The sequence below is a fragment of the Branchiostoma floridae genome, chromosome 9, assembly GCF_000003815.2.
Source record: "Branchiostoma floridae strain S238N-H82 chromosome 9, Bfl_VNyyK, whole genome shotgun sequence".
Taxonomy (NCBI): Eukaryota; Metazoa; Chordata; class Leptocardii; order Amphioxiformes; family Branchiostomatidae; genus Branchiostoma; species Branchiostoma floridae.
In genome coordinates this window covers 10,693,919-10,709,502 of record NC_049987.1, presented here as the reverse complement: position 1 = coordinate 10,709,502, position 15,584 = coordinate 10,693,919, and the positions used below count along the sequence as shown (strand labels likewise).

The 15,584-nt window shown below is 42.6% G+C and overlaps 1 protein-coding gene across 1 annotated transcript; it reads right to left on the bottom strand.

The window, feature by feature from the left end:
* Nucleotides 1–1,120: 1,120 nt before the first annotated feature.
* Nucleotides 1,121–14,958, bottom strand: LOC118423616 (hemicentin-2-like). Its single transcript, XM_035831841.1, has 11 exons — nt 14,550–14,958; nt 11,136–11,450; nt 10,421–10,726; nt 9,759–9,906; nt 9,156–9,271; nt 8,006–8,260; nt 6,442–6,753; nt 5,687–5,812; nt 4,661–4,846; nt 4,158–4,285; nt 1,121–3,116 (listed from the first exon to the last, which is right to left on the bottom strand). Exons 1-11 carry the CDS (start codon nt 14,611–14,613, stop codon nt 2,982–2,984), a joined length of 2,091 nt encoding a protein of 696 aa, XP_035687734.1. The 5' UTR covers nt 14,614–14,958; the 3' UTR covers nt 1,121–2,981.
* Between the last annotated feature and the right edge of the window lie 626 nt (nt 14,959–15,584).

The following is a 15,584-nucleotide window of genomic DNA, read 5'->3' as shown; positions in this document are numbered from 1 at the left end:
ATAAGCAACACACTACAAGCCTTATTAAACGTAACCCTCTCTCCGTAACGGTGCCAAATGTTACCCGTTTGAAATGCTTTGGCGGCCATTGCGACTGTACCTCGACACAACATGGCTTTCTTGAGAACCCATTTGCTGCACTGTCTTGTTTTTATGGGTAGTATATTTCAGTAACTCATATTTTATGCGAGAATAAACATGTTGATACATATTTGAGTTTGTTGAAAAATACGACCCGCCTGTTTGATAGCATAATACTGTTCTCTCTTTATTGGTTATATGGTTCATAATGGGCCTACTCTTGCCATAAACAAAACTATAAAAGTCTAAAAATGACTGTCTACTAAGACAAGAAAGATAGCTCAGATGTGTCTAACTGTAACACAAGTTATGACCTGTATTCTGCAAGAGTAAACTAAGCCTCGCGCCAACTGTTATAGCATAGTACGTTCTTCTGTCCATAGAAAAGTATTTTGACACCTCGCTATCTTCTTGAAGAACGACTTTCACCTCAGTGGTGCCCCGCCATTAATTGATGTCATCAAACCTGAAAAGACTCTGTAACGCTATACGGTTTAACGGCGCCGCCACATCCTTCATTTTTATCGAATCCTCTAAAGACTACCCAGGGACGTCTTCAGGACTTAAATGTCAGTGATTTGAGCGGTAAAATCTCTATCTACGGGATAAACCGCCCTGAGTTACTTGCATGGTCCAAAGTAATCTCGGAATTTTATATACAAACTTCAAAACTGGGCTATTTGTTGAGAGACAATTTTAGGGAGCCAGGCAGGATGGTATTCTGAAAGCGCGGTCACATAGGCTGGGCGAACGCCGTGCATTTGGATGCCGTAGGATTTACAAGCAGGCCGTGACAGAACCAACCACCTACATGGATCTAAAGTATTCTGTGTACCAAGAATTTTCCAGAAGACGTACATTTTTGTCCTCCAAAATGCCCGAGGTTAATTGTTCGACGATCGCACTACCTATGTGAACACTGATTGAACCCTAATTGAAGCATTTTACAAGCTATTTATAAGATTTATGTGTTGTACGTAGTCAGTGAAGGTTGTTTACAAAAAAAAAACGTCAGTTATCAAAAAAGGGTCAGAAAAAGCAGGAAGTTCCTTAGGTTTATTTGGTTGCTGCCTTTGTGTAGATGAGAACTTACACATTACCTTGATTAACGCTGTGCCCGCTTAAGTAGTATATACAGCATTGTTCTGATAATTTTATTTCCTACACACAATCTCAATAAGATATTTACTTTCAGCATATCGTTCCATATAACATATGGTGTATTCATAACACTACCTGACGTCGAATACGTACAAATAGTTTTGCCGATATCATGAAACAAACATATCCGAGCACCCAATAGTAGGTAGGGCTCATGTACATCAAGCAGTACTCGTACATATCGAAAATGCAGAACAAACTATAAACTTGTAAATTCTACGTCAATTGGCTGAAAGATGAAAGCTCCATTGATACATTTGTTAAATAGTAGATCTTAAGCTTGCTGTCAGTTCAATCTCAATATTTTTCTTTACGGCTATTTTTTTTTTTACAAAACGTTTTGGTCCTGGAATTAGCCTGTATATCAGCCTTACTTTGCTAGGCTAGCAATGCTCAATTTGTTACATGCCTGTATATCAGCCTTACTTTGCTAGGCTAGCAATGCTCAATTTGTTACATGCCGACGTGGCATATAGTGATTGTTGAAGAGCCAAATCTGAACAAGGCTGGTATCCAGGCTATTTGGCATATATACATATATGAAATCATTTGCAGCATTCTAAAAAAAGGCCTATTCTATAGCTACTGCACAGAAAATACAGAAAATTTCAAAATGATTATTGTCCTCAAAACTTGGTTTCATGATGTTTTCTTTAAAAGTTTTTGCTGTGGAGTTAGGCCACATCAGTATCACTTTATGGATGCCACCCGTACGCTTCTTCAATTTGGCTCAACTCTCAAAAACAATGAATCCGGGGTCTTTTCGGCTGGTGGGAAAAAAGTGCTTAATATCATTTATAAACGGGTGAAAGAAGTTTTGTACAATATGAATATCTGAATACGTCAATATGTGGTAATTGTCAGGAATAGATTCGTAAACATTCTGTCATAAAATTCATCAAAGAGTGTTTTTTTTTCATTCCACACTCTTGCATAATTTTTGTAATTTTCAGCGAGCGTCAAACATAAAATCAGAATGATGTGGCCTCATCAGAAAGAATATGTCCATTGCTGTTTCAATCAGTTGATATTGTATAAGATATAATCTTAGTAGCATTGTGTAAAGGCAAGCGCAATCGTGTCAGCTTTTTCTTTATAATATAGCTAAACACGTTCGTATTATTGGCTACGGCATTTACAGATGTATGTAGTTAAACTTAATGTACCGTTGCAATGAATTAGCACGTAAGATTTCATGTTGCTCTTATCTTAATAGAGAAGGCCGCGCCTGCTTGAACTGTGCGGCTGATAACGGCTCCGCTGGGCGCCGTGAAGCTATATTACAATCCGGTAGAGTCGGGGAAATCCAATATGTAAGCACTCACGACTCACCAGATACACATCACCACGGTATTCTTAGGTTTAACGTCAAGAACTGATGATCTCGTCTGGAGATACATAGAGGACAAGCATAAGGACGCTCTGGTTTGTAAACTACTTACCATTGACACTGCATAAGTGTGAGTTCATGTTAAGTATTCAATGTAAATCATAAATAGACCTGACATAACTTGAGCAAGTTTTTTTACAGCATTAAGATGGCAAAAAAAACTCCATTGCAAGTGAGACCCATAAACGACAAAATGTGTACTGCATTTACGTCCACATCTGATGGCAACTTCAGTAACGTAACATAAACACATTGGGATACTTTGAGCGCTCCATGGATGGTGTGTATAGTATCACCAAAAATAAGAGACGTATGCTGAATAATTGGTTCGTCAGATGGTATCCCCCGTTTATAAACTCTCTGCCTGGGTCTCGTTCATGACGTTCTCGGCCTCGTGTTGGTTGCGGTGGGTTCTGTCCCCGGCCCGTCGGTTCCACCGTCTTTTCTTGTCTCTGGGAGGCGGTGGGGGCTGTTCCACCTGGACCTACACAACAACAACAACAACAACAACAACGCGGTGATAAATAACAAATGCCACAGCGTTTTCGACGAAGGCAAAATGTAGAGGAAGTCCCATAGCCTTTTTTGACGCCTTTTTTTGGCAGTGAATCTATCCAATATGTCTACGGTACGGTATTTGGAGGCAGAGCCAATATTTTTACTTGAATTCCAGACCAAAGTCAGGTACCCAATTTTACACCAAGGTTGAGTGTGAAATGCCTTTCCAAGTTTATAACAGCCAGGAGTTGAACCATTGACATTTCGATCTCTTGTCCTCTTGCCTAACTATTCGATGCCACAACTGTAACTGCCTTTAAGGCCTGACGATAGGTTTAAAATAGCTCTTGGCAAAACATTCTACACGATGAATAATTCACATCTATACTATTGCAAACGTAGGTAAAAACATATGCAATATGTCAATTGAAACCATATCCTAAATCGTAGAGGCATGATGAATTGATAACTTTAAAGTTCAAAGGAACCTGAACTGCCTTGAGCAAATGCCATAGCTCAGAGTCACTTTGGAAGCCTGCCACAATGTACAGTCGATACTACAGAGTGTTGAAATAAGATATCGATGCGGGAAGAAAGAAACAATTAGGAACAAGTCAAACAACAATGGAAACTAATGAGCACAATATGTTAAGGAGTCTGTCTAAGAAACAGACAATTGATTCCCGTAAAAAATAGCCGACTACACAGTCTAGGTTCTCGTCGGCTGTCTCAAGACCAATGTACTCATTGGAACCCAGGGTAACGTACATGAAATAAACGATATTGCACAATATTTGGACATTGGTACAACGCAATGTAACAAATATTATATGAGATTTATCTTCTTTATAAAAGACTAGAGTATTATGCACATGAGAGAAAAATGTGCTTTTACAATGTTCGGTGGGATTTCTAGCGTTTAGGCTTATGTTATATTTTTTTCTATGTCTACAATGTAAAGGTTTTCACATGCCGCTGTGTACCTAGATTTTCTAGCTAATTATTGAGTTGTATAACTCCGCCGTACCATGACAGTGGTTCCGTCCGTGGAGCCCTCCCGACTGCTGTCCTCCTCCCGGATGTCCTCCCCCTCCGGCCGGTGCCGCTCCACGGTGGAGTACGGAGGCAGGGTGTTGGAGTGGGAGTGCGCCAGGCCTGAAACATAAACACTTTCTGTTAATACTTTTGATGGTAGCGCGCATTTGCATATCATCTTGAAATTTCAGGCCTATGGCGTAGCAAATAGCATGTAGAGAATGTGATGGCACTGAATGTGTTATAATCTAAAATGCTCAGAAATCCGTTCTTCTTGTGCTATCTTAGAGTGTGACTCATTGTCACAGTAGGATGAAAAATTCATCCTTATTATATAGCTTTAAAACAACGCTGGCTTACAGCTAGTTCAGCAAAGGGTAGGCAAAATATGAAAGGTTGTTCAGTATTTTATATCCAGCTGTGCATAGTGACTTTAAACCCGTTTGGCAGTTACACCGGCTATATAGATACACAATTCTGTCAATCATGACTCACGTGGGTAGGATAAACCTATAGCTGTCCAGTCTTTCCCCATCCTGGGCGGTGGGCGTGGCTTCAGAGTCCCGTCCAGCTCCTGCAGCTCCAGGTCTTCCACTCCGGAGTCGTTCGTGCCGTGGCCGGGTTTCCTGGCATACTTCGGCAGGGGCGGCACGGGCTTAGAAGGAGTCAAACTAGGCGTCTCTGTGGGGAGAGTTCGTTACAAGGGCTTGCGTTTAAAATAGCACTAATCCATGGTTAGATGGAAGTTGATAATTGCTATAATCTATGTAAATGAACCGTAATTGGGTTGACCTGGAAGAATCAAGGACGAACAACTTTGCATTGAGCATTATACCGGTTCATTCTGTCACTATTATAGGGGATTTTGATATATCTGCTCGACTTTCCGACAATCGGTCACCTTGAAAATCCTGTAGATCGAGTTAACGAGACGTAGTATTGCGTGTGATGAAATTATCCACTCTGTTCGTTACATACAGCTACGGGGAATGTCAGAGAGCGACTGCTCTACTTCACATGACCTATCGTCTCGGTAAATACTGCATGAAGATCGATTGATTACAGCAGAGTATGTTCGCTGTACAACACGCGAAGAAGATTAAAACTGCTACATCATAGTTGGATATCATGATTTGAAATTCCTGAATTTATTGAAGCTAAAATGAATCCATGTTCTTTATTTATCATAGCACTAATAGCTATGTTTCATCAGATTTATTTCTTCATTTCCAAACTATTTTCTCTAAAAAGAATGTCGTTGCTGTTGTTATTAATGATGATCATTAATTAGCATGTACGTTCTTTCCCACTTTGGCTAAATACTATAGTTATTACGGAAAAGACTAAGGGTTAAATACCGTCACTTGTAGTGTTGTAAGGAAAGATTTGGTGAAAAGAACAGCTGAAGCTATTTTAGCACCAAATAGATTATTTACATGTCTCTTATCTCTTCTTAAAACAAGTTAATACGAAAAAGTTAAGGAGATGTCAATGTCAGAACCAAGGAGAGGCCCCACCCACCGTGTCTCTTCCGCCGACATATCCACTCCTTCCGCTTCGCGATGAACAGCACCACAACCGACACCACGGCCAGGACTACCATCACCATGGAGACGGAAATAATGATAGCAATGGACGTCTGCGTCCCTGAACAGGGGTGAAAGGTGACGGGAAGTATTAGATAAAGAAGGTTCTTTCATACAGTCTGGCTCCCAGTAAAACCCAATTGATAATGGCGGTCACTTGTGTATAATGGTATTGTATCCAATCTCATTTGCTCGCTGATAGACGCTTTTGTTGCTTTAATGTGAAATAATAGGATGTTTTACCAAATTTGGTGCTGAATTCCAACAAACCATTCATCAAATCACGTTACAACGGTTGACCTTGTACATCAGAATGCTCTCGTGTAGTAGTAACCGTATTCTAACCACTCTGTATCGATGCTGTTAAGTATAAAGTTACGTATACTTTGTACATAGTACCCTGTAAGTGAAATTGACGAGTCTGGTCGTGTGTTCAAGTACTAACTCAGAGTGGATTCTGTACATAATTCTCAAATTGTATGAAAGTAGCGGTACTGTTTCAGTTTCTTGCGTTTCTGCTTTTTACTTTTCGACGTGTTTTCCATTTTTCTACACTAGTTTTGTTTTATGTCTTTATTTTGATTATTTTACCTACATGTGTCATACGTTCCTATGAAATTCACATGAAACTCTATATGCAAAGTTGATAAAAAAACACGTTGATTAAAAAGAATGAAGTGGATAACGTACCTTTAACCATGAGTCTGATTTCTCTCTGGGCCTTGCCGAACATGTTGGAGGCTTTACATATATAAACCCCCTCATCGTCCGTGTGGGCGTGGTCTATCGTCAGGATGGATGACGTCCCCTCATTGGTCTGTTTTTTATTGATGCTGATGCCGTTATAGGTCGTTACCATGACGTTCTCTACACCGTTAGTCTTCCGCCAGATCCAAGTGACGTCACTAGGGGCGGGGTCTGCCATGACGTCACAGAAGAACCTGGCGGTGTCGCCGTCACCGATGGACACCAGGGACGGGCCGTCCTTCATCTGAGGTTTCCCTGAAATAAAGAATAAAGAGCTTACTTACCTGTAAGAAAAGAAAAGATGGTCTCATCGCCATTAATTGGTGCCATGAGGGATGCAGTTGATTGTTATCCACTGCGTTTAGGATACGGTACTGGTACAAGTCTCTCTTTTCATTACTTTTTACCTCCCAACCGAAGTCAGGTACCTTTTGAAGTAAATAGAGTGAGGAAAGTCGTGTGCCTTTTCCAAGGACATCTCATCTAGCCAGAAATGATTTCGAAATGAAGCTTCGCGACTCAGCTATTCAGCCAATACTAGTTGGCTTTTACGATGCAAAACAGGTATTTACTTTCTCTGGGGTACTGAAACGCCTTCAAATACGAGAACCGTACATTGATGAATACATTGTACATTGTAAACTATTTTCCATACACACGCTAACATGACTGAATCGCCTGCAAATAATCAGTCTAGTCTTGGACTACTTCGAAAAAGCACCAATCCTAGAGTCCCTAAATCCTTGAGAATCCGTCACCTCGTCTAATTATCGTTCAAGGCAAAGTGACAGATGAACACACAACTGATATTTCAGCAAGGGGATAAACAAGCCTTTCCAGACTTTCCCTAAATTTAAATGAATGATACAAAACTGCGCTTACGATCGACTGGCGATTGCAAATCGATGCCCATAATGGACGACGTGTATTAAATTGACAAAATGACAAAACTTCCTTTCTCTGTTTTGGAGAATGCTTTTTTTGTTTTATTATAAAATCCAGTCCCAAAAGGAGGTGACTGGGGCACTCATGTTGCGGTTACAACCAATTACGTATCTACTTCATCGCGCACTAGCGACCAAAGACTGTATTATGCGGATTAGAGGACATATGGGTTGAGTATCTAACGTGAAATTGGGGATTTTTCCTTGGTATCCTTTTGGGGAATACAGGACTCGTAAAGCTCGTTTTCGCCCAACTCAAGCGAGTTCCCGGCACCAGCCTGTGCTCCCAAGAGCGCAGATTCCACAGTGGCGCAGAATTCAGGGGAGGGATTAGCAAATGGAATTTCGTTTGCAATACATGCTTAACCCTATTCAGACTGTGGGGTTCTTTGAGGCCTTCGCCAACTTTCTCGTCTCATAACCCCGAACGACTTACGCTAGAGCAACCATATTTGGTGACTTTTAATAAAATCCAAAAAATCATCTTAACATATTTACCTACATTTCAAACCTCCTTATTTCAAACCGACTTTACGCAGAAGTTAGGAAAATCCGTCTATTACCTACGACGTCCACAAACACGTCTCTGGTGGCCTGTGGGAAGCCGTCGCTGGTGGCCACACACTCGTAGGTCCCCTCCACGTCATAGCGCACCCGGTGGAACCGCAGCGGGTTGTCCCAGTACAGGTTTGTACCCTTCCGCCGCCAGCGGATGTGAGGCTTCGGGTTCCCCTCCGCCAGACACCCCAGGGAGAAGTCGTTCTTGGTGTGCAGGACCGTCACCTTCTCGTCTAGTGTACTTGTGATGGACGGTGGATCTGTAGCGCCGGCGGGATAATGCGTCAACCAATAAATCAATTGTCTCTCACAACGCCATTATGCTACAAGCAGAAGTTTCTGCTGTGGTTATTTTGGTTTTCTCTCGATCATTTCTACAACTTCATGTAGTTTTACTTATAAAGTTGTCGTACACGTGGTGGCAACTACTTGAGAAAAATAGGTCATGGGATAAGCCAAAACAACACCAAATTAACGTTCGCTCAGAACCTCAGCTGGTAAAATCATAGTTACAGTTAATAATTTAAAACACTAGAATAGACAGTCGTGTCTGTCTGCGCTGTTTCAATTTACCAATGTTTGCATTCTTTGCAATGTCTGTCTAATGTACAGTCAAAAATATTGATTCTAGTGCACAGCATAAAACACTGTCTATTGCGGCAGCCCTATGTCAGCTTTATGACTAGTGTTAAGGCCGTATCTATCAGGTACAAATTACGTTTAAAGGTTGTTTACGATATGGAGGAGTCGGAGAGTCCCACAAAATATCTGAGAGACTTTAACCACTATATCAACTGACGACTAGTCAGGTATATTGAGGGAGGTGCTAACTACTAAGTATCTAATTTCAGCTTAGAAAGGAACAAGAAATAGCCATGCCTTCAAGTATCTGAGCTATCAACACATATATTCAAAACCAAGTGTTAAAAAAATCGTTTTCCCTACATGGCCGTTAGGTGGAATTGTTACCACCAAGTACAGTAGGAGATTTTTAATTTGAGGATTATCGCGTTGCACCGTGTGCCTGCGAAGTTGGTGTTTCATAAGAAACGATGATTAAGATAGTTTTATACATACATGTACATGCACTCCAGAAAGTTATACTGCACTTTCGTCACTACAGTACCGACAGTAAAATTAACTTTAATGACTCACAGAAGACTTCCAGAGTGACAGTTCCGATCCCATCTGGCAGGATCCTGTTCCTAGCCTCACACTGGTACACTCCTCGGTCCTGCCTGGACACCTGCTGAAGGTTCAGGGTCTTCTCTCTGTTGTAGGAAACAAGGCGGTAGGAATAAGACACTAGTTGGCTTAAACTATTTTTTGGATGTGACGCCTGACACGTTCACTTGATCATGCCGTTTTTCTACGCCTTTGTTGCTGTTTTCATGGTTTCTCAGTGCGGTACAATACAGATAGTACTTAGTAATACTTAGACGAATAGTTTCAAGTTCACAAAACTGTACAACAAAATACGTCATTCTATTTTGAACGTAATTAGAATGAGTAATGAGAAGGACAGATTAGAGAGATGAATTTGTATATTCTATCATACACAGAAACGTACAACATTGTAGCCCAATTGCAATGGGTTAATAGCAGAGTTGTGTACAATACGTACTGAAAGTACATAACTATATTACACTTGTAGTAGGAAAAAAATCATAGATCAATACACAACTAAATTCATGAATTATACATGTACGTTTTTCGAGCTTTGATAATTTTACTAATAACTTAAAGATAGAAGCTTACATCTGACGGCTCTTAGTCGGCAGTATGTCTCCGAGCCTCCTCCACTTGACCGTGGCCCTGGGGTTGGCGTCCACGTAACACGTTAGGTTCACGGTCTGGCCCTCCCGCACGTGCACGGAGGGGGATGGGACGGACACGATGGGTGGGTCTGGGGGAACAGATATACAGTAAAGAGGGGTCTAGATGTATGTTGGGTGCTTCATACTGAAGTCTTAAATCAATCGTCGTTATTGGAAAATTATTAGCAGCATTTTTACCCATAATATTACCAAAGAAGGGTATATGTGTTGGATAATGACATTTAATGTCATAGTCCCTTTGACAACATTCCTATTTCGGCCCCTTTTTTTCACTCGTGGCCTATAGAGTATACCATGAAAAAAACCCAGCTAAACCGGATTGAGGTTTCCAGATTTGTAGGTGGGTGGGGGTCTAACGCGATATTTTCTAATCAGAGAATTGCCTAAATTTGTTCTTCAAAGTCGGTTTTAGGAAAACTGTTTAGAGGCAACGCTTACGAAATCTCGGTCCAGTTTATTAAATCCTCCCAAAAAGCATATTATAAAGGCAATAGCCAAGGCTTTTCGTGGGCGAATGATATCTGTAAGCAGTAGCTATATAAGATGATTCTGCTTCAAGAATAACTTCTCAGACACACTTACAGTTGACTCTCAGTATTCTAGACGACCCCGTGGGTTTGACTAGTTGTGGGAACCCTTGGTCGGCCATACAGGTGAAGTTTGCGCCGTTGTCCCATTTGGACACCCGTGGAGAGAACAACTCCAGCGACTGTTGTCCGTCGTCTGTGTCTCCGGGGGAGTTAGTCGAGCCGAACTCCCGGGTGCCGTTGTACCACACCAGGCGGGGAGGGGGGTGACCTCCCCGGGACCGGCACCGCAGCAGCAGCTCGTGCCCTGACGTTAGAGGTAGCTCCGCTCCTAGGATCTCTGGAGGTCCCGCCATTGGCACTGTAGGTATGAAACAAGAGTAACCATGTTAGAGGTTTATTCAAGTTTTTTTTTACAATGCTGTTTTAGATAGAACTAATGATTCCTCTGTAGAAGAGTGAACTACTTTCTTTCACAACTCATGAAGCTAGCATTATCATGATTTTGGGCACTACAGGTTTAAAAGAAGAGTATTCATTGTTGGAGACTTTGGTCACTTCGTTCGTAATTCGTTAACGGACTTAGATAAACGTTGCTTTGAAATACAATGCTGTTTTCTAAACCTAAAAAGTTATAAAAGGAGGAGTGGTCCGATCTCTGTCATTCTTAAAAAAGACGAATAAAGTCGAAACCAGTGGAATACCGTCTGACCTGTCCTTTTCCTAAAGCTACGAAAAAAGTATTTTGTCATCCTGTTTTGCATACGTACCAACTACAGTTAATACAGCTTCCTCTGCAGTAGGAACTGACGCTGTAGAACACTTGTATTTTCCACTATCTTCCAACTTTAGCCGGGAAATCTGAAGATTGTACTCTCCATTGGAGCTGTCCCCGACAATGCGGTGCCGCTGTCGGTACGACTGAAACACGGTGTGTCCGGTAGAGATGATCACGTCGTTTGGTGGCCCCTGCCACACTACAGTGTCTCCACTGCTCAGTCCGTTGAACGCACACCGCAAGTTGACAACTTGCCCACTCAGGACTGCTGTGGATTCGGGCCGCCTTTTGTACGATGCCGCATCAACTGAGGGGAATACAAACACATATATTGTGTTGTATTTTGATATGTGGCGAATGCCGCTCAATGTAATATTCAGCTTTATGGCCATAACCATAAACCATAACTTGATATATACTATCCTAAAAAGTTATTCCCTTTGACTAACGCATATTTTCTTAGATTCAGATAGCTAGGGGCGTAGCAAATCCCACCACAATGGTATATGCGATTTTATAGCCATATAAATAACTTGATATATGCTATTCTAAACAGTTATACCAACGGTAATCGACGGCAATAAGTTTGACTATACATCAAGCGCCCATGCATGATGCATGGGGACCATATGCGACCCTGACCAATACAGCCAATATTTCCCAAACCGCCAATTCAGTTCAAACCTTTTACGCGCTTATTGAAACTGAAAGGCGCTGTGGAAGGCAGACCTGTGTCAAACCTGGTTATGTGAAATATTTCCCAGCTTCTGAATACATGGAATAATAATGCGCGCTTTCAGAGCGAACCACGCGTCCCCCTGGCGAGGTAATGGGCACTCTTTTATTCCATTAGCCAGGATCGATACCTCACTGCTGCTTACCGCCAATAAACGTATTAAAAGCTTGCTGAAAGAGCTGGGCAAAGGAAATCTCCGAGTTCAGAGAGGCCCCTATTTTGGCGGGTACCTTTCAGTCTCGCCGCAACAGCGGTAGCCAGGGACGGCTCATTATATCCCTGGGGGCCCAATTTAGCATCCACAAGCCCCCCGCCGACCTCTAATTTCCAAACGGTCCCACGGGACTGGCCTCTTCTGTTGTCGGGGTCAATCGAAGGCAGAGTAGGTAAGAGTATCCGAGCATTACTGTGAGATTTTCTCTCTCTTTTAGATTCAATCTAACCCTCGCTTGGCGTGCACACAGTAAATAATCTCAGCGTCAGGGCAAAGGGTATCAGAGAATAATGTGTACATAATAATGCGTGCTTATTTCCATGTCAATGGTTTTATACCTTATGTATATATTTGTAATAATTTTGGAACCTAGAGTCTTAAAGAAAATATCAACACTGTACTAGGTCAAAGAATGCTATAATCTTTTGTTTTGTTTTATGTCTCCAGTAGCAAACGATAAACACTTCTTGATTTTAACTTCAAAACTTCTGCGTTCCTTGGCTCCAGAACTTGAATATATTTTCCGTATGAAAGTAAAGCAATTGTCTCAATCCATCCGTCTCCCTTATAAACACATTCTCTAACAGTCCCTGCACAGGGCGGTGAGCTGAACCTAATAATTGACAAGAATAATGCAATTTTACATCTTTTGCGGGAGGACGTAACTACAGAATAAGAGAGTGCGGCGGCAGGAGGGAGAGACATGAAGTAATGGTTATCGATCTTGCCGGGAAGGTCGACTGGGAGCAGGAAATCTTCAATCGTCTGCATCTACCGCAAGGAATTACCCCAAATCCCTCTTCGCCAGGCAGATTTAGATTCCATTAATGCCTGCCGCCGTCTGAAATACGAATGATGTTCTGCATGGGAAGGTCAAGAGGTATAAAGAGGGTGAGGAGAAGATGGAAATGTATGGTGACGGGATCAATGCTGTATGGAGTTGTTTATTAACGCATACTTGGTCGACCGGGCTGAAATTATCGTCCACGCCTTGCGGAAGAACTGGGCCAATTTCACCACACTGTACAGACGGCAGCGAGTTAAGACCGTTAGGAATAGAGCAGTAAATATACGCACGCCTGCCAGTTTGAAACAGAAAAGCCATCTATTCCTTGGAGTAGTGCGTGTTAATGTACTGACTTAATCTGATGGTTGGCGGCGAAGATAGCGGCTGCGAAATTTCAGCTCGCAGCGGTTTTGAAAGAGATAAATGGTGTTGTCATAATTCGTGGGCAGGGTCAGCGAGAATTGATTACGACGGTGAAGTTTTCGTCGACCTTATCACACGACTTTCAATCAGCGATGGGACTAATGCCGGTGTACGGAACGGTAATGACGGTGCGTGCGCTTAAATCACACTTTTGGGAGCACGCCAGCTGACGCAATGATAGACAGAACGGTTGAAAACATTGGAAAGAAAATGAGAGAAAATGCGACGAAAAAGAAAACATTTACTTTCAAAATGCAAGGATAGACAGAACGGGAGAAAACACTAGGAGGAAAATAGAAAAAGAAGCAAAAAAAGACACCACATATACTTTCAAAAAGCAATGATAGACAGAACGGGTGAGAACATTGGGAGGACAAGAGAAGAAAAACAGTGAAAACACCACAAATGCTTTCAAAAAGCAAGGATAGACAGAACTGGAGAAAGCATTGGGAGGAAAAGAGAAGACGAAGCAATTGAAAACATCACACGCACTTTCAAAACGACGGCAAAATAGATGATTCAGTGAACACGAATTGGGATGTCAACATGATCCACTTCAGACGTCCAGATAAGATTTAATTGATTGTACAAACGAGTCTATATCGTTCGGCAGCCGCGACACCGTGATATCATACGCTGATAACATAGCGAAGATAAGGTGACCGAACTTTCAAATGTCAGGGCGACAGCGGTAGTGTCGTCCCCCCGCCCGTGACGGGACAGCCCGCCTAGGGTGCCCGCTGTCACATCCGTCACGTCCACCGTACCCGTGCCAGGGGAACGGTTCTGTGACCAGGTACTGCTGAGGAGTAAGCCTACTTCCTGTTGGCAGGATTTCTACGTGTCCAGGGACCACATCTATCAAGCAATGGGGATTAAAATACCGTACCTTCTCACAAGCAGTTTTAATACATGCTTAAAAAGGTACGCATCATAACGGTTTATCAACCAGCTCACGCAGTGGGAGAGAAAATTAAAAACACACACTGCGTGGTAAAATTGATGGTATTAAATGAAGCTTTTGGCTAGTCTGCAGCGCTTTCCTTGCGTTTGCTCTTGAGAAGTGCGCCATTATGGTGAGAACAGGCATGTTCGTGTTTCAGCACCAAGGACAGGGCTATGTTGTTCTGGCATCTCTCACTTTGCACTACACTCAATCTAGAGCTAATCATAACGTCATCTATCGCCATGTTATCATATACTTAAGAATACGTGCCACAGAGGTAGATAATTGCGAAGTTGGTACCTTGATGAGTGAAGAACAGCCAGACGATGAGGAGGCGTGAGGCGAGCCGGATGAAAACAGCCATCTTTGCTCCAGAACAAGTCCGTTCTCTCCGTGACGTCTCAATACGGAGGAGGCGCCGCGAAATTAAGGCAAGCCGACCGTGGGTCCGAAACGGCGCGACAGATACGGGAGAAACTGTTTGTTCTTTATCTGTCACGGCGTCGACACGGAAGGAAGTGCCAGTGAAGGAGAAAAGACGTCGCTAACATGGCTGTTCTGACCTTGTTCATGGAGGGCTGGTTCATCTCCAGGGATGAAGTATTAATGATTTCTGTTCGGGTATGGCGTGAGAGAAAGTGTGCAGTCAGTCGTCTATAGACTTCAAGACGCGGCACCAAGCTTCCAAGTCTGTCTATATTCCTGCGTCATCTAAAAGAACCAGAAACATCACACACATCTTGTTTCAGATCGTATCACTTTTGAAGCATAACAGGCGGGTGCAATGTAGATAAGACAAAGCTATGATAAGCATATACCTCGAGATGCGTGTGATGAGAGGAGATCGCTTTTGAATCAAACATTTCAAACGTTATCTTAACCCTTAGGGCTGACATCAAAGTTACTGTAAACCCTTCACATCCTCCCTCGCTCCGACGTATAACGGTTCTCCCCGTGTGCGGGGGCAGGTCGGTCTTCCCTGACCGGAGGGTTATCAGGTGAGGAGGGCCTGGGAGGGACCACGAGGCGCGGGGAGGTACAGACGCCGGTGCGCTGGCGCCAGCTTGATAAGTCGGTCCCAGCAGCGCGCCAGTCTTCGCCTCCCGCGGCCCGGTAGAATGAAAGAAAAATGAGCGGAACGTGGCAGAATAAAGGGCCGGGCCTGAGATTGATATTTGCGGCTGGAAGAATCTTTTTCTTTGTATGTGTGGAACATGTTTTAACACAAAAGAAGCAAAAAGTCGGTCTACGTCTTTTAGTGTAAGGCAACAACAGCGACGCAAGTAATGAGAATTCCTATTCTTTACTTGTTTTCATGATCATTATCATGGGAAA

Excerpts from the sequence above, each read along its gene's own strand:
- LOC118423616 (XM_035831841.1), bottom strand. The coding sequence starts at position 14,613 with ATGGCTGTTTTCATCCGGCTCGCCTCACGCCTCCTCATCGTCTGGCTG. Across the intron at positions 10,727-11,135 it reads AGCTGTATTAACTGTAGTTG|TGCCAATGGCGGGACCTCCA; the intron begins GTACGTATGCAA and ends TCATACCTACAG. Across the intron at positions 9,907-10,420 it reads TAGAATACTGAGAGTCAACT|ACCCACCCATCGTGTCCGTC; the intron begins GTAAGTGTGTCT and ends CTGTTCCCCCAG.